The 14710-nt window shown below is 43.1% G+C and overlaps 1 protein-coding gene across 2 annotated transcripts in view; it reads right to left on the bottom strand.

Moving 5' to 3' along the window:
• The window catches only part of LOC122562546 (uncharacterized), a 101364-nt gene that overhangs the window by 34260 nt on the left and 52394 nt on the right, over window positions 1-14710 (bottom strand). For both annotated transcript variants that reach the window (XM_088000302.1, XM_043715462.2), the window contains exons 7-10: window positions 12525-12640; window positions 10869-10947; window positions 8167-8262; window positions 5157-5273 (exon numbers count right to left, since the gene is read on the bottom strand). In XM_088000302.1, the coding sequence (XP_087856428.1) occupies window positions 5157-5273; window positions 8167-8262; window positions 10869-10947; window positions 12525-12640 (408 nt within the window). The remainder of the gene's footprint in view (window positions 1-5156; window positions 5274-8166; window positions 8263-10868; window positions 10948-12524; window positions 12641-14710) is intronic.

Genomic DNA, 14710 nt, shown 5'->3' with positions numbered 1-14710 from the left:
GGTAAGGCAAGGCAAGGAAGGTAAGGCAAGGCAAGGCAAGGAAGGCAAGGCAAGGCAAGGCAAGGAAGGTAAGGCAAGGCAAGGAAGGTAAGGCAAGGCAAGGAAGGTAAGGCAAGGCAAGGAAGGTAGGCAAGGCAAGGAAGGTAGGCAAGGCAAGGAAGGTAGGCAAGGCAAGGCAGGCAAGGCAAAGCAGGCAAGGCAAAGCAGGCAAGGCAAGGCAAGGCAAGGCAAGGCAAGGCAAGGCAAGGCAGGAAGGCAAGAAGGCAAGGAAGGAGGGAAGGCGAGGAAGGAAGGCAAGGAAGGAAGGCAAGGCAAGCAAGGAAAGGCAGGAAGGCCAGGCAAGGGCAAGGAAGGCAGGCCAGGAAGGAAGGCCAGGAAGGAAGGAAGGCCAGGAAGGAAGGAAGGCCAGGAAGAAAGGAAGGCCAGGAAGAAAGGAAGGCCAGGAAGAAAGGAAGGCCAGGAAGAAAGGAAGGCCAGGAAGAAAGGAAGGCCAGGAAGAAAGGAAGGCCAGGAAGAAAGGAAGGCCAGGAAGAAAGGAAGGCAAGGCAGGCAGGCAAGGCAGGCAGGCAAGGCAAGGAAGGAAGACAAGGAAGGCAAGGCAAGGAAGGCAAGGCAAGGAAGGCAAGGAAGGAAGGCAAGGAAGGAAGGCAAGGAAGGAAGGCAAGGCAAGGCAAGGCAGGAAGGCAAGGCAAGGCAAGGCAGGAAGGCAAGAAGGCACGGAAGGTGGGAAGGCCAGGAAGGAAGTCCAGGAAGGCAGTCAAGGAAGGCAGGCAAGGAAGGAAGGAAGGCGGGAAGGAAGGAAGGCGGGAAGGAAGGAAGGCGGGAAGAAAGGAAGGCGGGAAGAAAGGAAGGAAGGAAGGCAGGCCAGGAAGGCAGGCCAGGAAGGAAGGAAGGCCAGGAAGGAAGGAAGGCCAGGAAGGAAGGAAGGCCAGGAAGGCCAGGAAGGAAGGAAGGCCAGGAAGGAAGGAAGGCCAGGAAGGAAGGAAGGCCAGGAAGGAAGGGTGGCAAGGAAGGAAGGCCAGGAAGGGTGGCAAGGAAGGATGGCAAGGAAGGATGGCAAGGAAGGATGGCAAGGAAGGATGGCAAGGAAGGATGGCAAGGAAGGATGGCAAGGAAGGATGGCAAGGAAGGAAGGAAGAAAGGCAAGCCATGCAAGGCAGGAAGGAAAGAAGGCAAGGAAGGAAGGAAGGCAAGGAAGGAAGGAAGGCAGGCAGGAAGGGAAGGCAGGCAGGAAGGGAAGGAAGGCAGGAAGGGAAGGAAGGCAGGAAGGGAAGCAAGGCAAGGAAGGCAGGCAAGGAAGGCAGGCAAGGAAGGCAGGCAAGGAAGGAAGGCAAGGAAGGAAGGCAAGGAAGGAAGGCAAGGAAGGAAGGCAAGGAAGGAAGGAAGGCAAGGAAGGAAGGCAAGGAAGGAAGGCAAGGAAGGAAGGCAAGGCAAGGCAGGAAGGAAAGAAGGCAAGGAAGGAAGGCAAGGCAAGGCAGGAAGGAAAGAAGGCCAGGAAGGGAGGCCAGGAAGGGAGGCCAGGAAGGGAGGCCAGGAAGGGAGGCCAGGAAGGGAGGCCAGGAAGGGAGGCCAGGAAGGGAGGCCAGGAAGGGAGGCCAGGAAGGGAGGCCAGGAAGGCAGGCAAGGAAGGCAGGCAAGGAAGGCAAGGAAGGAAGGCAAGGAAGGAAGGCAAGGAAGGAAGGCAAGGCAAGGCAGGAAGGAAAGAAGGCAAGGAAGGAAGGCAAGGCAAGGCAGGAAGGAAAGAAGGCCAGGAAGGGAGGCCAGGAAGGGAGGCCAGGAAGGGAGGCCAGGAAGGGAGGCCAGGAAGGGAGGCCAGGAAGGGAGGCCAGGAAGGGAGGCCAGGAAGGGAGGCAAGGAAGGGAGGCAAGGAAGGGAGGCAAGGAAGGGAGGCAAGGAAGGCAGGCAAGGAAGGCAGGCAAGGAAGGCAGGCAAGGAAGGCAGGCAAGGAAGGCAGGCAAGGAAGGAAGGCCTGGAATGGAAGGCAGGCAAGGAAGGCAGGCAAGGAAGGCAGGCAAGGAAGGCAGGCAAGGAAGGCAGGCAAGGAGGGAAGGGAGGCCGGGAAGGGAGGCCGGGAAGGGAGGCCGGGAAGGGAGGCCGGGAAGGGAGGCCGGGAAGGGAGGCCGGGAAGGAAAGAAAAGGAGAATTACCCGCGCACGGGGGTGGTCCCGTCGGCCTACGCAGACGACGTGCTCCTCACTTTCACCAACCCGGCTGACCTGGGGAGGATGCGCGAGTGCCAGGCCGTGTACTCGGCAGCATCTTCTGCCAGGATCAACTGGGCCAAATGTTCTGGACTACTGGTCGGTCCGTGGCGGGTGGACTCTCTGCCGGAGGAGTTACGGGGGTTCAGCTAGAGTACCACCCAACTCCTCTACCTGGGGGTCTACCTCAGCCCGGCTGAGGAATCCTGGCCGGCGAACTAGCAGGAGCTGGAGGCCAAAGTCACAGCTCGCCTAGGCCGCTGGACAAGACTGCTCCGTGTGCTATCTTAAAGGAGTCGAGTGCTGCTCATAAACCAGCTGGTGGCTGCCATGTTGTGGCACCGGCTGGTCACTTTGGTCCCTCCTCCTGGTTTTGTCGCTGACATTCAGAGAACGTTGGTCGACTTCTTCTGGGACAAAAAGATGCACTAGGTCGCTGCGCAGGTTCTGAGTCTCCCTATTGAGGGCGGTCAGTCACTGGTGTGCGTCTGCACCCAGGTCGCGACGTTCCGCCTTCAGACCTTGCAGTGACACCTTTACATCGAGCCTCCTCCTAGGTGGTGTGCCCTGGCGACGTATTTTTTTCTGCCAGGTGCGTAACCTCAACTGCGACACGCAGCTCCTGTTCGTCGACTGTGACGGTTTGGAGGTTGCCCTCAAGACGCTGCCTGTCTTTTACCTGGACCTGATCACTGTCTGGAACATGGCCGAATTGCATCGCGCCTACCCTCCCGCAGGGGTATCAGCTGTCGTCAGGGAGCCATTGCTCAGGAATCTGCACCTCTGTACTCGTGGGTTCGAGTGGCTGTCGGAGGGGAGGGCCGTGGCGGCGAGGGTGACCAGTGTTGTGGATGTGCTGGCTGGCGGGGGTCTGGGCAGGACGCTGCCGCAGGACATAGCGAGCAGGGCAGTGGTAAACATCCGGTACGTGGCCACCGCCATCCGATGCCTTAAAACGGCGGTGCTCGGACCCAACGTAGTGCATCAGTTGGAGGGTGCTCAGGTGTGCAGTGGAATCCCGTCTGCGCTCACCCCTGCCCAGACGGAATTTCACATTGGCCCCAAGGTCCCGTACTTCCCGCGGGAGCCTGTGCCCCACAACCTGAGCCGCCTCCGGAATTTTAATTTTGTCTCGTTCAAGGATGTGAAAAGGAGGGCCCTGTATAGACTGCTGCTGCACACCGTCCACCTCTTCTCCCTCATCCACCGTCCGGACACACCTTGGCGTGCCCATTTGCCATCGGGCGGTGGAGATCCCCAGTGGAGGGCTCTCGATGTGGGAGTCCTCCCCTTTTCTCTCGGGGATCTGGGGTGGAGGGTCCTGCAAGTAGCGGATCCCTGCAACCGCAGATTGCGGTGGTTCACGGACTCCCAGCCCAACTGCTTGTTCTATGGCGCTGTGGAGTCCGTGGACCACGTGTATATTGGGTGTGGGCGTTTGCACTCCCTTTTTGATTTTCTTAAAAACCTGCTCCTCTACTTTTGGTTGCACTTTAGTCCCACGCTCCTGATCTTCGGGCACCCGGTACTGAGGAGGGAAGGCAGGGCTGAAGACCTCCTCGTGGGTCTGCTCCTAGGCCTGACTAAACGGGCCAAAAACAGGTCCAGGCAGCGGGCTGTGGAGGGGGTCGTTAGGACCGACTGCCTGCCCCTCTTCCGCGCTTACGTTAGAGCCCGGGTGTCCTTGGAGAAGGAGCACGCGGTGTCCACCAACACCCTGGAGTTGTTCAGGGAGAGGTGAGCGCCGCAGGGTGTGGAGTGCATCATTTCCCCCTCAAACTCTATTTTGATTTAATCCCTGCCCTCCCCTTTCACTGTTTGATCACACAGCACTGCCCTTTGATGTCAAGGGCACTGCTTGTCACAGGCCACTCGGGTGTTTCTTTTCTTCCTGGTGGTGGAAATTTGAATAAAGATTCATGCACCTTGTGTCTCACACCTGCAAACACTGCATGGGTGCTGGGGAAAAAAAAGGTTGTGAAAAAAAAAAGGAGAATTAATCCAGTAGGTCTGCTGCACCTCCTAGGGGTGAAATTACAGAATAGCGTTGTAGGGTACAAGAGTAGGTGACCTACTTGCCCTCAAGTAGTCATACCTGTTAAACTTTGTTTCATAATTAGATTGCTTCCATATGTTTGTCCTGGAACTTTGTGGATATATAGTTAAATCTCCAAAGTACACAATGTTTTTGGTGATTTTGCTAATTTTTGTGGTTAGAGAAGTTTTGAAAAACTACTCATGTAAAAATATATTAAGACTGTCCTTTGAGCAGAGGGACATTGACTTCCACTTCTGAGTGTTGTGAATTTTATTACCAACAGACAGGGAACTAAGGAAGTGATATAACAGAACTAATGATCCACTCTGAGAAATTGCTGTGCAATGGCAGGATGGGGAGAAACAGTCATTATGTTTTAAATGAAAGTACACATTGATAACACAGCACCGAGTTTACTGTTGCATTTGGTAGATCTTAAATTCATTATATTGCAAGGTAAAAGCCATGAGACTGACCATACTTAGGTAAATTGTTTCTTAGAGATAGCTGTAAAGCATTAGGTTGTGAAATAGATGACAATCAAGTAACATAAGCAGATGGACAAATATATTTCATTGTAATACAACCTGAAGAATTTATTTTACAGGTTGCTTTGCTTTAACGCGAGTTGTATCAGCATGAGATGGCTATAATATGATTGACGAATTGTGGACGTTGTTTGGATAATGCAAACTTTCTACTGAATGGCTATAGCGATTTTCGATTCGCAATCTTCTATAGCGTGATTTTCCATAGTACAATTTTCTACAGCGCAAAGTTGCAGAGGAACACAACTGTTGCATTATAACAACAACCTGTATATCATAAAACAGTAAGTATTGCGTGCTTGGTGAAGTGCATGAAACTACAGAAATTATTACTTTGACTGATATAAAACTAATGAGAACTTGTTTTACCTTAGATCTTGGTTTTTTGAACAGATCTGCATTTTTCTCATGTTTCACTACAAGCTTTGGTACATGTTGTTTTACATCATTGAATAAGTCCTCAAAATCCTTGTTAACTCTAATATCCTGTACAGAATTAAAAACATTCAAAAGTATAGTGATATGGAAGTATAGAAAGTACAAGGTAGAACACTGATTTAAGTTTCTAAGTGACTTAATAGCTCATGCCACTAAAGAATGTCAAACTCTCATAACTACTGTTGGAAGCTGGCTTTTAAAGTCTGAAATCTTTATGTATGGGACACCTCAAGATGCCATCATGGAGCAAAAGTTACTGACTAACCAACCTGATTCAATCCATTTGAACTCTAATCACTTATTAATAATTTGACTTCCATTTTGATGGTTTGGTCTGTAATACTTATAGACATAGAATTGGTAATTGAAAAAAAACGTTAAGCAGATTGATTGCTCAATATTCTAATCTTTCTTCATTTGTACCAACTACCAAATAAAAATAAATTTGATTAATTTGTATCTAATTAAATGAATATTTTGATTGTTTGAAAACATTCAGAATTTTCTTTGTCTTATGTGCATGTGACATAAAATGCCACACTGCTCTGATCATTATGAATAAAAGATGATGCAATAAATAAACTTTAACTGTATGTGCTAAAGTAAGTGCTCAAGTGGGGTTTGAATCTACAGTCTTCTGACCTAGAAGAGAGGATTTTATCAGAGAGTCAAGACCGATATTCTCCCTCTACCTTTTTAGTCAGATGATGCCATGTTCAAGTCCTACTCCAGACAGAAGCCTACATAACTTAGTCTGAAACCTTTATTGCTGTACAATAAGTGATACTACATTCCAACTAAGGTGTTAAAGCTAGTCCCTGTCTGTCCTCTCAGAAGGATGTAAAACACGTTCTTATTGAAGCTAGTTCTTCCTTATGTTCTGGCCAAGACCTCCCCCTCTACCAAAATCACTAAAATAGTTCTGAGTATTTATTTTGCTGCTGCTTTTGGGATCTTGTGTATATTGACTGTTATGTACTTTAGTTGAAGTACCAGATTTGGGATATCGTCAGGATATGAAAGGTGGAAAGAAGATGAATATAAAATAATCACAACATTTTTATAGTGTGGTTAGAAAAAAATCTCTTCACACATATAGCAATTACAATGTGGAATTGTCCATCACAAACTCTTAAAGCTGAGGCCATAAATTGTCTCAGGTGGGATTTAGTTAGTTGAATGGAAAGGAGGAATTAAAGTGATGAGTGGAACAGTCGGGTTGGATAGAAATAGTCTTCCCAACTCCACAGCAATTTTGATTGTTACTGTGATTTCCGATACTCCCTGTATCTATACCTCACTTATCACCAGCTGTTATTTCCTTTCCTCCCTATGACTTACCAGATGCTACTGCTTACAAGGCAAGCAGCCTAAAATTGAATCCTTCTGAAGGGCAAGCTACCTGGCAATGTACAGAAAATGCTGCAAGGTGGGCCAGAATAGTCATACGAAATCCAAATTCGACTTTCGGCAGACACTGGGCCTCTGCATTCTAGATTTTGTAATGTTTCCAAGTATTATTGAATTCTCTTTGCTACTGCTTGTTACACAAGAAATCCACAAAATACATGATTGATTATTATTCAAGGGTGACAATGTCAGCTAAAATTTCTTCCACCAGAGACTGCAAACTAGGACACAGTGTAGAACACTGCTGAACAGCAAGACTTTGCAGTCTTCACTATTGAGCTGGTGAATACTAACCTGATGACTCTTTCTCTTGTACACAGAATCTGAGACTTGCAGCCAGAAGTGTAGATTTAGTATAGATAAGGAATTGACACTGATGAAATAGGCAATCAGATGATATAGAGGTGGAATTGCTTCCTGGCATATTTGACTAAAGGAGACTTACAATACATTAACTGGCTGAAGAGTAAAATGATGATTATGTCAGAGGTTCTGTCATGAGACAAGTATGCTAACAAAACATCAGAAACAATTGGCAGGTTTGAATTTCCTTGCTTAAAATGTTGCCTCAGGTGATCATTTTTATTATGATCTTAGACATACTGTATGCTCCAATGAGTCTCCTCCCACTCTACTTCAATCAAACCTCCTTTCAACCCATTCTTCTACTTCATTATTGCTCACATATTTATTTAGCTTCATCATATTTTACTCTTTTGAATGGATCTCAGCAACCTCCATCTTTTTACCCTAGTGCAAATTATGAAGAGTTGTTAGGAATTCCTGGAATTCACATGGTGGAGACCATCCAATTCCTGCTCTATTCCTGATGAAGGGCTTTTGCCCGAAACGTCAATTTTCCTGCTCCTTGGATGCTACCTGAACTGCTGTGCTTTTCCAGCACCACACTAATCTAGAATCTGTTTCCCAGCATCTGCAGTCTTTGTTTTTAAACCTAGGAGACCACCCAATCCCAATTCTGTCATTTACATGAAGGTGCTATTATGAGAGAAGGCATTTCTTCTGAACTAAACTAAATTTTGCTTTAGTGAGATATACTTAAAGTGGATTGTGCTTAATACATGAGTGGGGCAAATTTGATAGGTCTTTCAAAGAGCCATCATAAGGATGAGGAAAACAGTGGTTCTTCATTTTATGACTGTACGTTACAGCTTCAAAATGTTTTCTGTAACTGTACCGCAGTAATGGTGAACCTCTATTAGCCTTAGGACAGGTGTGGCTCAACAGTACAAATCAAAAATGGAAATGCCTCTTCAGTTAGTAAAGTTTCATGGAAAAAAAAAGAGCATGTTATGGACAGAACTGAGGAAGTAGTACGGGAAATGAGTCAATTATATTTTTAGATGAGAGAGAGGGAAAGGAAAAAAAACCAAAGAAAACCTTACATTTATATAGTGACTATTGTGAAAATCAGGCGATTCAAAGCGCTTTATAACGTATGAAGTACTTTGAAATGTACTCATTGTTGAACTACAAAGTATAATTTATTAAAGGAGCAGAATATACTTACAGAGAAATCCAAAAATTCTATGGCACTTTTTGGATTTTCTTTTAAAGCTTTCAATATCCCGTAACAGCCAGCACTCTGCATTGGATTTCGGGCCATCTACGAACATAAATTACAAGAGTTTAATTACTCAAAAGTGACATTTAGAATGATTAAATCACCTTTTCAATGTACACTCCTATACTCCTCTTCTCTCCTCTGTTAACACCTGCAGCCCATTCCTATTTTGCTCCGTGGCAATTCTTCTTAACAAATGATGAATTAGTGTGTTATTTCACATCAAATACAAGATTCATCATGTTTTCATCCAACACTCATGTCTTCACTTTAAATATGCCAAGCAGATGATTTTACTCAGTCTTTGTCCAAGGTTCCCATCATGTCAGATGCCAACCTTCAACCAATTCAATTCACTCCATATGATAATCATGAAATGGCTGAGTGCACTGGACATGGGTAAATTATAGCTGCTGAAATGTACTAAATGCAGTTCTAAAGACTTGTGCACCAGATCTAGTTGTAGCGTGAGTCAATCTGTTCTAATGAAACTACAACTGACATTGATTTGATAGTAAAGAAAAAAATGCCCAGGTATATCCACCCACAAAAAGAAGGACAAATGCAATTGGACAAATTTCTATCAGTTCATTCTTGATCAAAGTAATGGAAAAGGTTACCAACTACATTGGCAAGCAGCAGTTGCAAATATGCTATTCACTAATACTCTGTTAGGATTTTGCCTGTACCATTCAGTTCTGAACCTCATAAAAGCCTATGTTCAAATATGGAAAAAAACCAATCAATTCTAGAGGTAAGGTGAGAGTGACTACCCTTGATGTCAAGGCAGTTTTCAATCAGGTGTGGTGCCAACAAGCCAGAGTAAAACTGAAATCAATGGGATCGGAGAGATTAACAACCTACTTACAATAATAAATGGTATTACTGTGTCAAATTTGTCTTGAATCAACTTCCTAGGATCACAACTGACTAGAATTTAACTGGATTAGCCACTTAATCACTGTAGCCATTGGAACAAATCAATTTCTGGTATTTAGTATGAATTACTGTTGTCATCACTATTCAAAACCTACCACTTAAGGCGCAAGTCAGGAGGGCCATGGGATTTTTTTTTAAACTAGCCCAGATAAGTCTAGCTGTGCCAATGTTCAGGTAGCTTCACACCACCGAGGACAAAACAGCTTGCTTGATTGATAGCCTGTCCAATACCTCAGACATTCACTTCCTCAACCACGGTATACTATGGTTACACTATAAACTTACCAACATGATGCATTTCACAGATATTTCTTCCAAACCCATAACATCCACTACTTAGAAGAGTAGAATGAGCAGATATTTGGAACACTATTATCTCCAAATCATACACTTTCTCTACTCGGACATAGTTGCTTCATTGTTGCTAGGTCCATATTCTGCAACTTCCTCCCTAAGAGCGCTGTGGAATGCTTCCACCACACAAGATGCAGGGCTTCTAAATAAATCACCCCACATTTTTGGGCAAAATAGGGATGGTCAATATATGCTAGTTTTACTAGACATTCTTGAGGATGAATTAAAAAAAAGGGATACTGGATAGGAATTGGGAATGGGAACCCCTGGCTACTTTTTAAAAAAATCTAAACTTAAGTGCTGTAGACGTGCGTGACTGCCGAGATCAACTAACTGAGCAGAGACTAGAGATTGCCAATATACTAGCCTTGTTCTTTGATACAGCACCCATCATTAGAAGGTTGTTCATAACTATTAAAGATAATATGTTTTAGATAAGCCAGGTAAACTGAATTCCATGGAGCATGCGGAAATGGATATAAATAAATTCCATGGCATTGCTTGAACAGGAGAAGGCTAAGTCTTCCAGTGCCTTGGCTAATATTTTCTTTCAACCAACACCACTGAAACATATTTGAGCAGAATTTACCATCACAATAACTGTAAATAAACCTCATTTTTATGGATATTACACACAGCATTCCAAGAGAGAACAGAGATGTGATCTGAAAATGATATCTTGCTGTTTGCCCCACTGTTCAAATGTCTTCAACGGTTTGGAGTTTATGTACTGGTGCAGTAGATATGAACTTAAAATTTGCCATAGAAAGCTCGTTTATATCTATCTCAAGCATCCTTTTTAATGACATGAAAAATAGCTATGACTGCTAAATGCACTGAAATTAATCATTGCAAGTGCACAATGTCATTTTTTCAGTTTAAACTGTTAAATTCAAATAAACTCACTTTCACAAAAAAATTACTTTGCTCTTTCTCACTTAATCCTACCTTTGTCTCCCTCTTTTTATTTTGAAAGAACCATGATGCCCATTCTCTCCCTTCTTTGTCATCACCTTCCAAACTGCAGCATACATTTTGTAAGCAGACTGTACCTCTCCTGTTAAGAGGCATTGGTTGCCTTTGAGTAGCATTTTGGCCTCTTGATATTAACCCTCTCAGCCCCATAGAAACACTTGCACGTGAATTATTGCAATGCAGAAGTAGCAGTGATTTTATGTAACATCTGAGCGAGTCCTAACTGAGCAAGAAGTCTGTGTACTCCACCTTTTTCACCTTATCCAATTTCTAGATAGAGATTTCTTGAAGTTATGGATTTAATAATTAAATGAATGGTTGGATCGATCTATTCCAATGAGCCATTTGAGTAGCATATACCAGTTTGGAAATATACTTACATTAAGTACAATTAGTGTGTTATTGTTTCTCAGTCCCATTGATAACCATACTGCTCCTTCTGGAGAAATACGATTGTTACTGTAAAATGAAACCAAAATATAAATCAGAAAGCTTTAAAATCTCAAATCCATAAAATTGATCTGGATTTGGTGATTTAAAACAATATGATATAATTACAAGACAAAAAATACAAGTTAAGTTTATCATGATTGTTGTTATACATGTTGATTACACTTCCAAGTTAAATCACAAAAATCCATTTTCTTTTACTTTAAACAAATTTAATACAGTTGGTTCCAATGTTGCTTTAGTCATGTAGTTGTGTATTTAAACTCCAGGGTTGGAGTATACATAACAAACGGTTAATAGTATAGAGCAGTATTAAAGGAATGCTGCATTATCGGAGGTGTGCTCCTTTGAAATATATGGTACATGCCTGTAGTGCATTAGAAATGCCATTGACGTTACTCAAGCAGGAGCTCACCAGCTGTGTGAAGGGCAATATTCTCCCTCAATCAACACAATCAAAAACAAATGAATTAGTTGTTCATCTCTTTTCCATCTGAGAGTTTATGCTATGGGCAAAATGTTTGCAGCATTTGTCCATATAATTTGCAAACACATCGAGAGATGTCATAAAATGTCAGCTAAATGTAAATAATTCACTTTTTCATACAAAAACACTGTTCACTGTCCAGTCAAGTTCACATATCCTCTAGATTACAAAAATATTTCATAGCATTCTGCAATAGCTAATTGCTCCTGAAACTGGTTATGGAATTCAGGGTTTTTTTTTCATTTTAATAATGACGAGTGAAAAGCTACTGTTACTTCTTTTTTGTTCTGTAAATTAAATCTTAAAATTCAGAATTTTAATATTTCACAGGACAGCCAAGAAAATCTACCACCTATTATCATACTGAGTCATACAGACCAAAGACGTCATAAGTTTGTACTTGAATATACGTGACAATAAGATCTGAAATCTAGAGTTCCACTTTGTACTGAATGGGATTAAGGAAGTGGGGAGTGGGAGACTGATTAGGGCTCCATTCTCAGTTGTGAACCAATCCCTTTGGCTGGTAGTGCTTGTATGCAGATTTTGAGTGAGATTAGTCTTGGCTATTGACATTAATTGTTAGGTCCTCACAAAAAGAATGACAAGAAGGATATAGTAGCAAAGGCTTAAGATGCCTAGCATGAATCAGTGTTTTTAGAACAGTGGATATGCAATTTAAAAAAAGAGATCATTCCAATTGAGTTCCCTTCAAAGTCATGCACATGGAAAAGCTCTCATTCACTGATACTATCATGCTGCAAGGCCATTCATTCTCTTTCCACCAGAGAACAGATTTCACAGGCCCAGAGTTAGCTGAGCAGCTTTTATTGTAGCATGTGTTATTAAACACAATCATATTAATAGACTGTGCCGTCCATGTCTGTGGCAGTATGTTACATCAGCTGATCACCATATCCACTCCCAGTTTGTGTCTTAAAATAAAGACTTGTAGGGAAAGAAAGTCAGTCTGTGCGAACTCCAAATGGTCATTTCAATAAATTGCAACCTATTTCATGATAGCCTACAAAGAAACTGCTTTATACAAACAGAAAAATGGTACCCAATCTGGATTAAAAGAAGGTAGGTGTTGACATACCTGATATTCAGTTGCTCAAGCACATTATTAACTTTAAGAGCGATGCCAAGGGCTTTTGCACCCTCATTCCCAAATCCATTATAGGACAAATTCAGTATTTTCAGATAAATATTATCCTGGGGGGGGGGGGTAGGGGAAGAAAATAGATTACACTCAACTGTTTTTCTAATTGCAGGAATTGTCAACCTTGGTCAATTCAGTTTCCTCGACTGGGCATCAGATTCAAGACATATTCACCACAGAGCCTCAAATCTGGCTATCTGAAAATTAGTGATGCACGAAAACCAAAGACCTTTATGAACTGCTATGTATTAATTTTAATTGTTAGTAGATGAATATTATTAACTTGCAGGCTTGTTGCAATAGATGCTACACTAGTTATTGCCTTCATGCACATCTTTTCACGTACTTTGGATGGTCTGATCAACCCTTTACTCAACTTGACATCAACCACTCAACCCAAACTGCTGGGCCCAAAAACCAGCAAGATCTGAAATGGACTTGGTTCCAAAGTTGCCAAATTTGAGACACTGAATCAAATCTTCTGATCTGGATTTGAATCCCTATTCCGAAAGAAAAAAGGGGTCTTCACAGCCTACAGTGAAGAAGATCAACATTGAATCATATTCTCTTTATTAGCATGCCAATTCTGTCGCTTAAATCTCACAAAAAGTCACCTTCTTTCAGAAGTTGTCAAAGTAAGTAAGTGTGTGAAGTAGGCGAGGGAAGGATGGCAGTGTGCCAATTGGAGAAGGAGGGGTAGATGAAGTGGAGTTGGATGGCAGATGGGTAATGCAGTGCTTAGGATAAGTCAAGTCGGGGTGGGGTGGGGTGGGGAATATGTTTAAGAGTTGGAGAGATGTAGAGTCTTTGGAAGGATTTGGAATGAGATGCCAGCAAGTCTGGTGTGACGTGGGGATGCAGGCGAGTGGGGGTGGGGCAGGACAATGGTGATGCTGCTGTTTGGTCCAGTAAGGTTATATCAGAGGTGGTGAAGAGGAATGGTGACAGGTCTGGGGTTGAGTCGGGGAGTTGAGGCAAGGATGGGGTGTTCAGTTATACAGCCATTGAGTTATAGAGATATACAGCATGGAAACCTACCCTTCGGTCCAACTCATCCATGCTGACCAGATATCCCAAGTAAATCTAGTCCTATTCAATAGTAGTTGGCCCATATCCCTCTAAACATTTCCTATTCATGTACCCATCAAGATGTCTTTTAAATGTTGTAATTGTACCTGTGTTACAACATGGGGTAAACCCCTCTGCTAATTTAAAACCCGTTACGCAGAAAAGATTTATCCTGTGAAAATTTTTGAAAATTCGAGCAGCCAAGCACTATTTAAAGTAAAACTTAACAACTTTATTTCTTGAAGTATGACAGAGAATAAATAACTAATAACTATTTACAAGTCCTTCCTCTAACCTATCTTTTACCTTCCTCTTCTACAAAAATAGTCCGATAAAACTCCCAACTAAGATTTAGAAGACAAAACTTCTTATCTCAAAACCAGGCAGCTTTCAGTTTTTTCTGTATTCCGGTCTTCTTTTTGGGGATTCTGCTTCACAGGTTACTGATTGATAAAGGTACTTTTAAGAGAGCTATTTTTCAGATAGTTTTTACATGCTGATAGCTTGGCAGTTCTCCTCCCAAGTGTTCAATTTTCCCCAGTATTATACACCCAACGCATCAGATTATGTCAGTGGCTTTTAAAATTGTCATTTTACTAAATTCAAACTGGATTAGAGTTTGGTATTTTTTGGGGTATAATTTAAACTGATTGGCCTAATTTGAATCAGTTTTGTCATTTCCAGGCAACCAGTCCAGTAGCTAGAGCACATTGTATCTTTTTTCAGAACACTTTGTGCTGTCAGGTATTTTTTTCTAGCTTTTAACTCTCTTAAAAAATGTACAGTACATCCACATCTTCATAAGACCAGCCTCCACCACTTCCTCTCAAAGCTTATTCCATAATGCACCACCCTCTGCATGAAAACATTGCCCCTTAGGTCCCTTTTAAATCTTTGCCCTCTCACCTTAAACATTTAAAAGACATCTTGATGGGTACATGAATAGGAAATGTTTAGAGGGATATGGGCCAACTACTGTTGAATAGGACTAGATTTGGACACCTCTACCCTGGGAAAAAGACCTTGGCTCTTCTCCCTATCCACACCACTCTTGA

Source organism: Chiloscyllium plagiosum, unplaced genomic scaffold, assembly GCF_037043375.1.
Source record: "Chiloscyllium plagiosum isolate Xiang-an unplaced genomic scaffold, Cpla_swu_hap1 HiC_scaffold_24, whole genome shotgun sequence".
In the NCBI taxonomy this organism is placed as follows: Eukaryota; Metazoa; Chordata; class Chondrichthyes; order Orectolobiformes; family Hemiscylliidae; genus Chiloscyllium; species Chiloscyllium plagiosum.
This window is presented reverse-complemented; position numbering and strand designations above follow the sequence as displayed.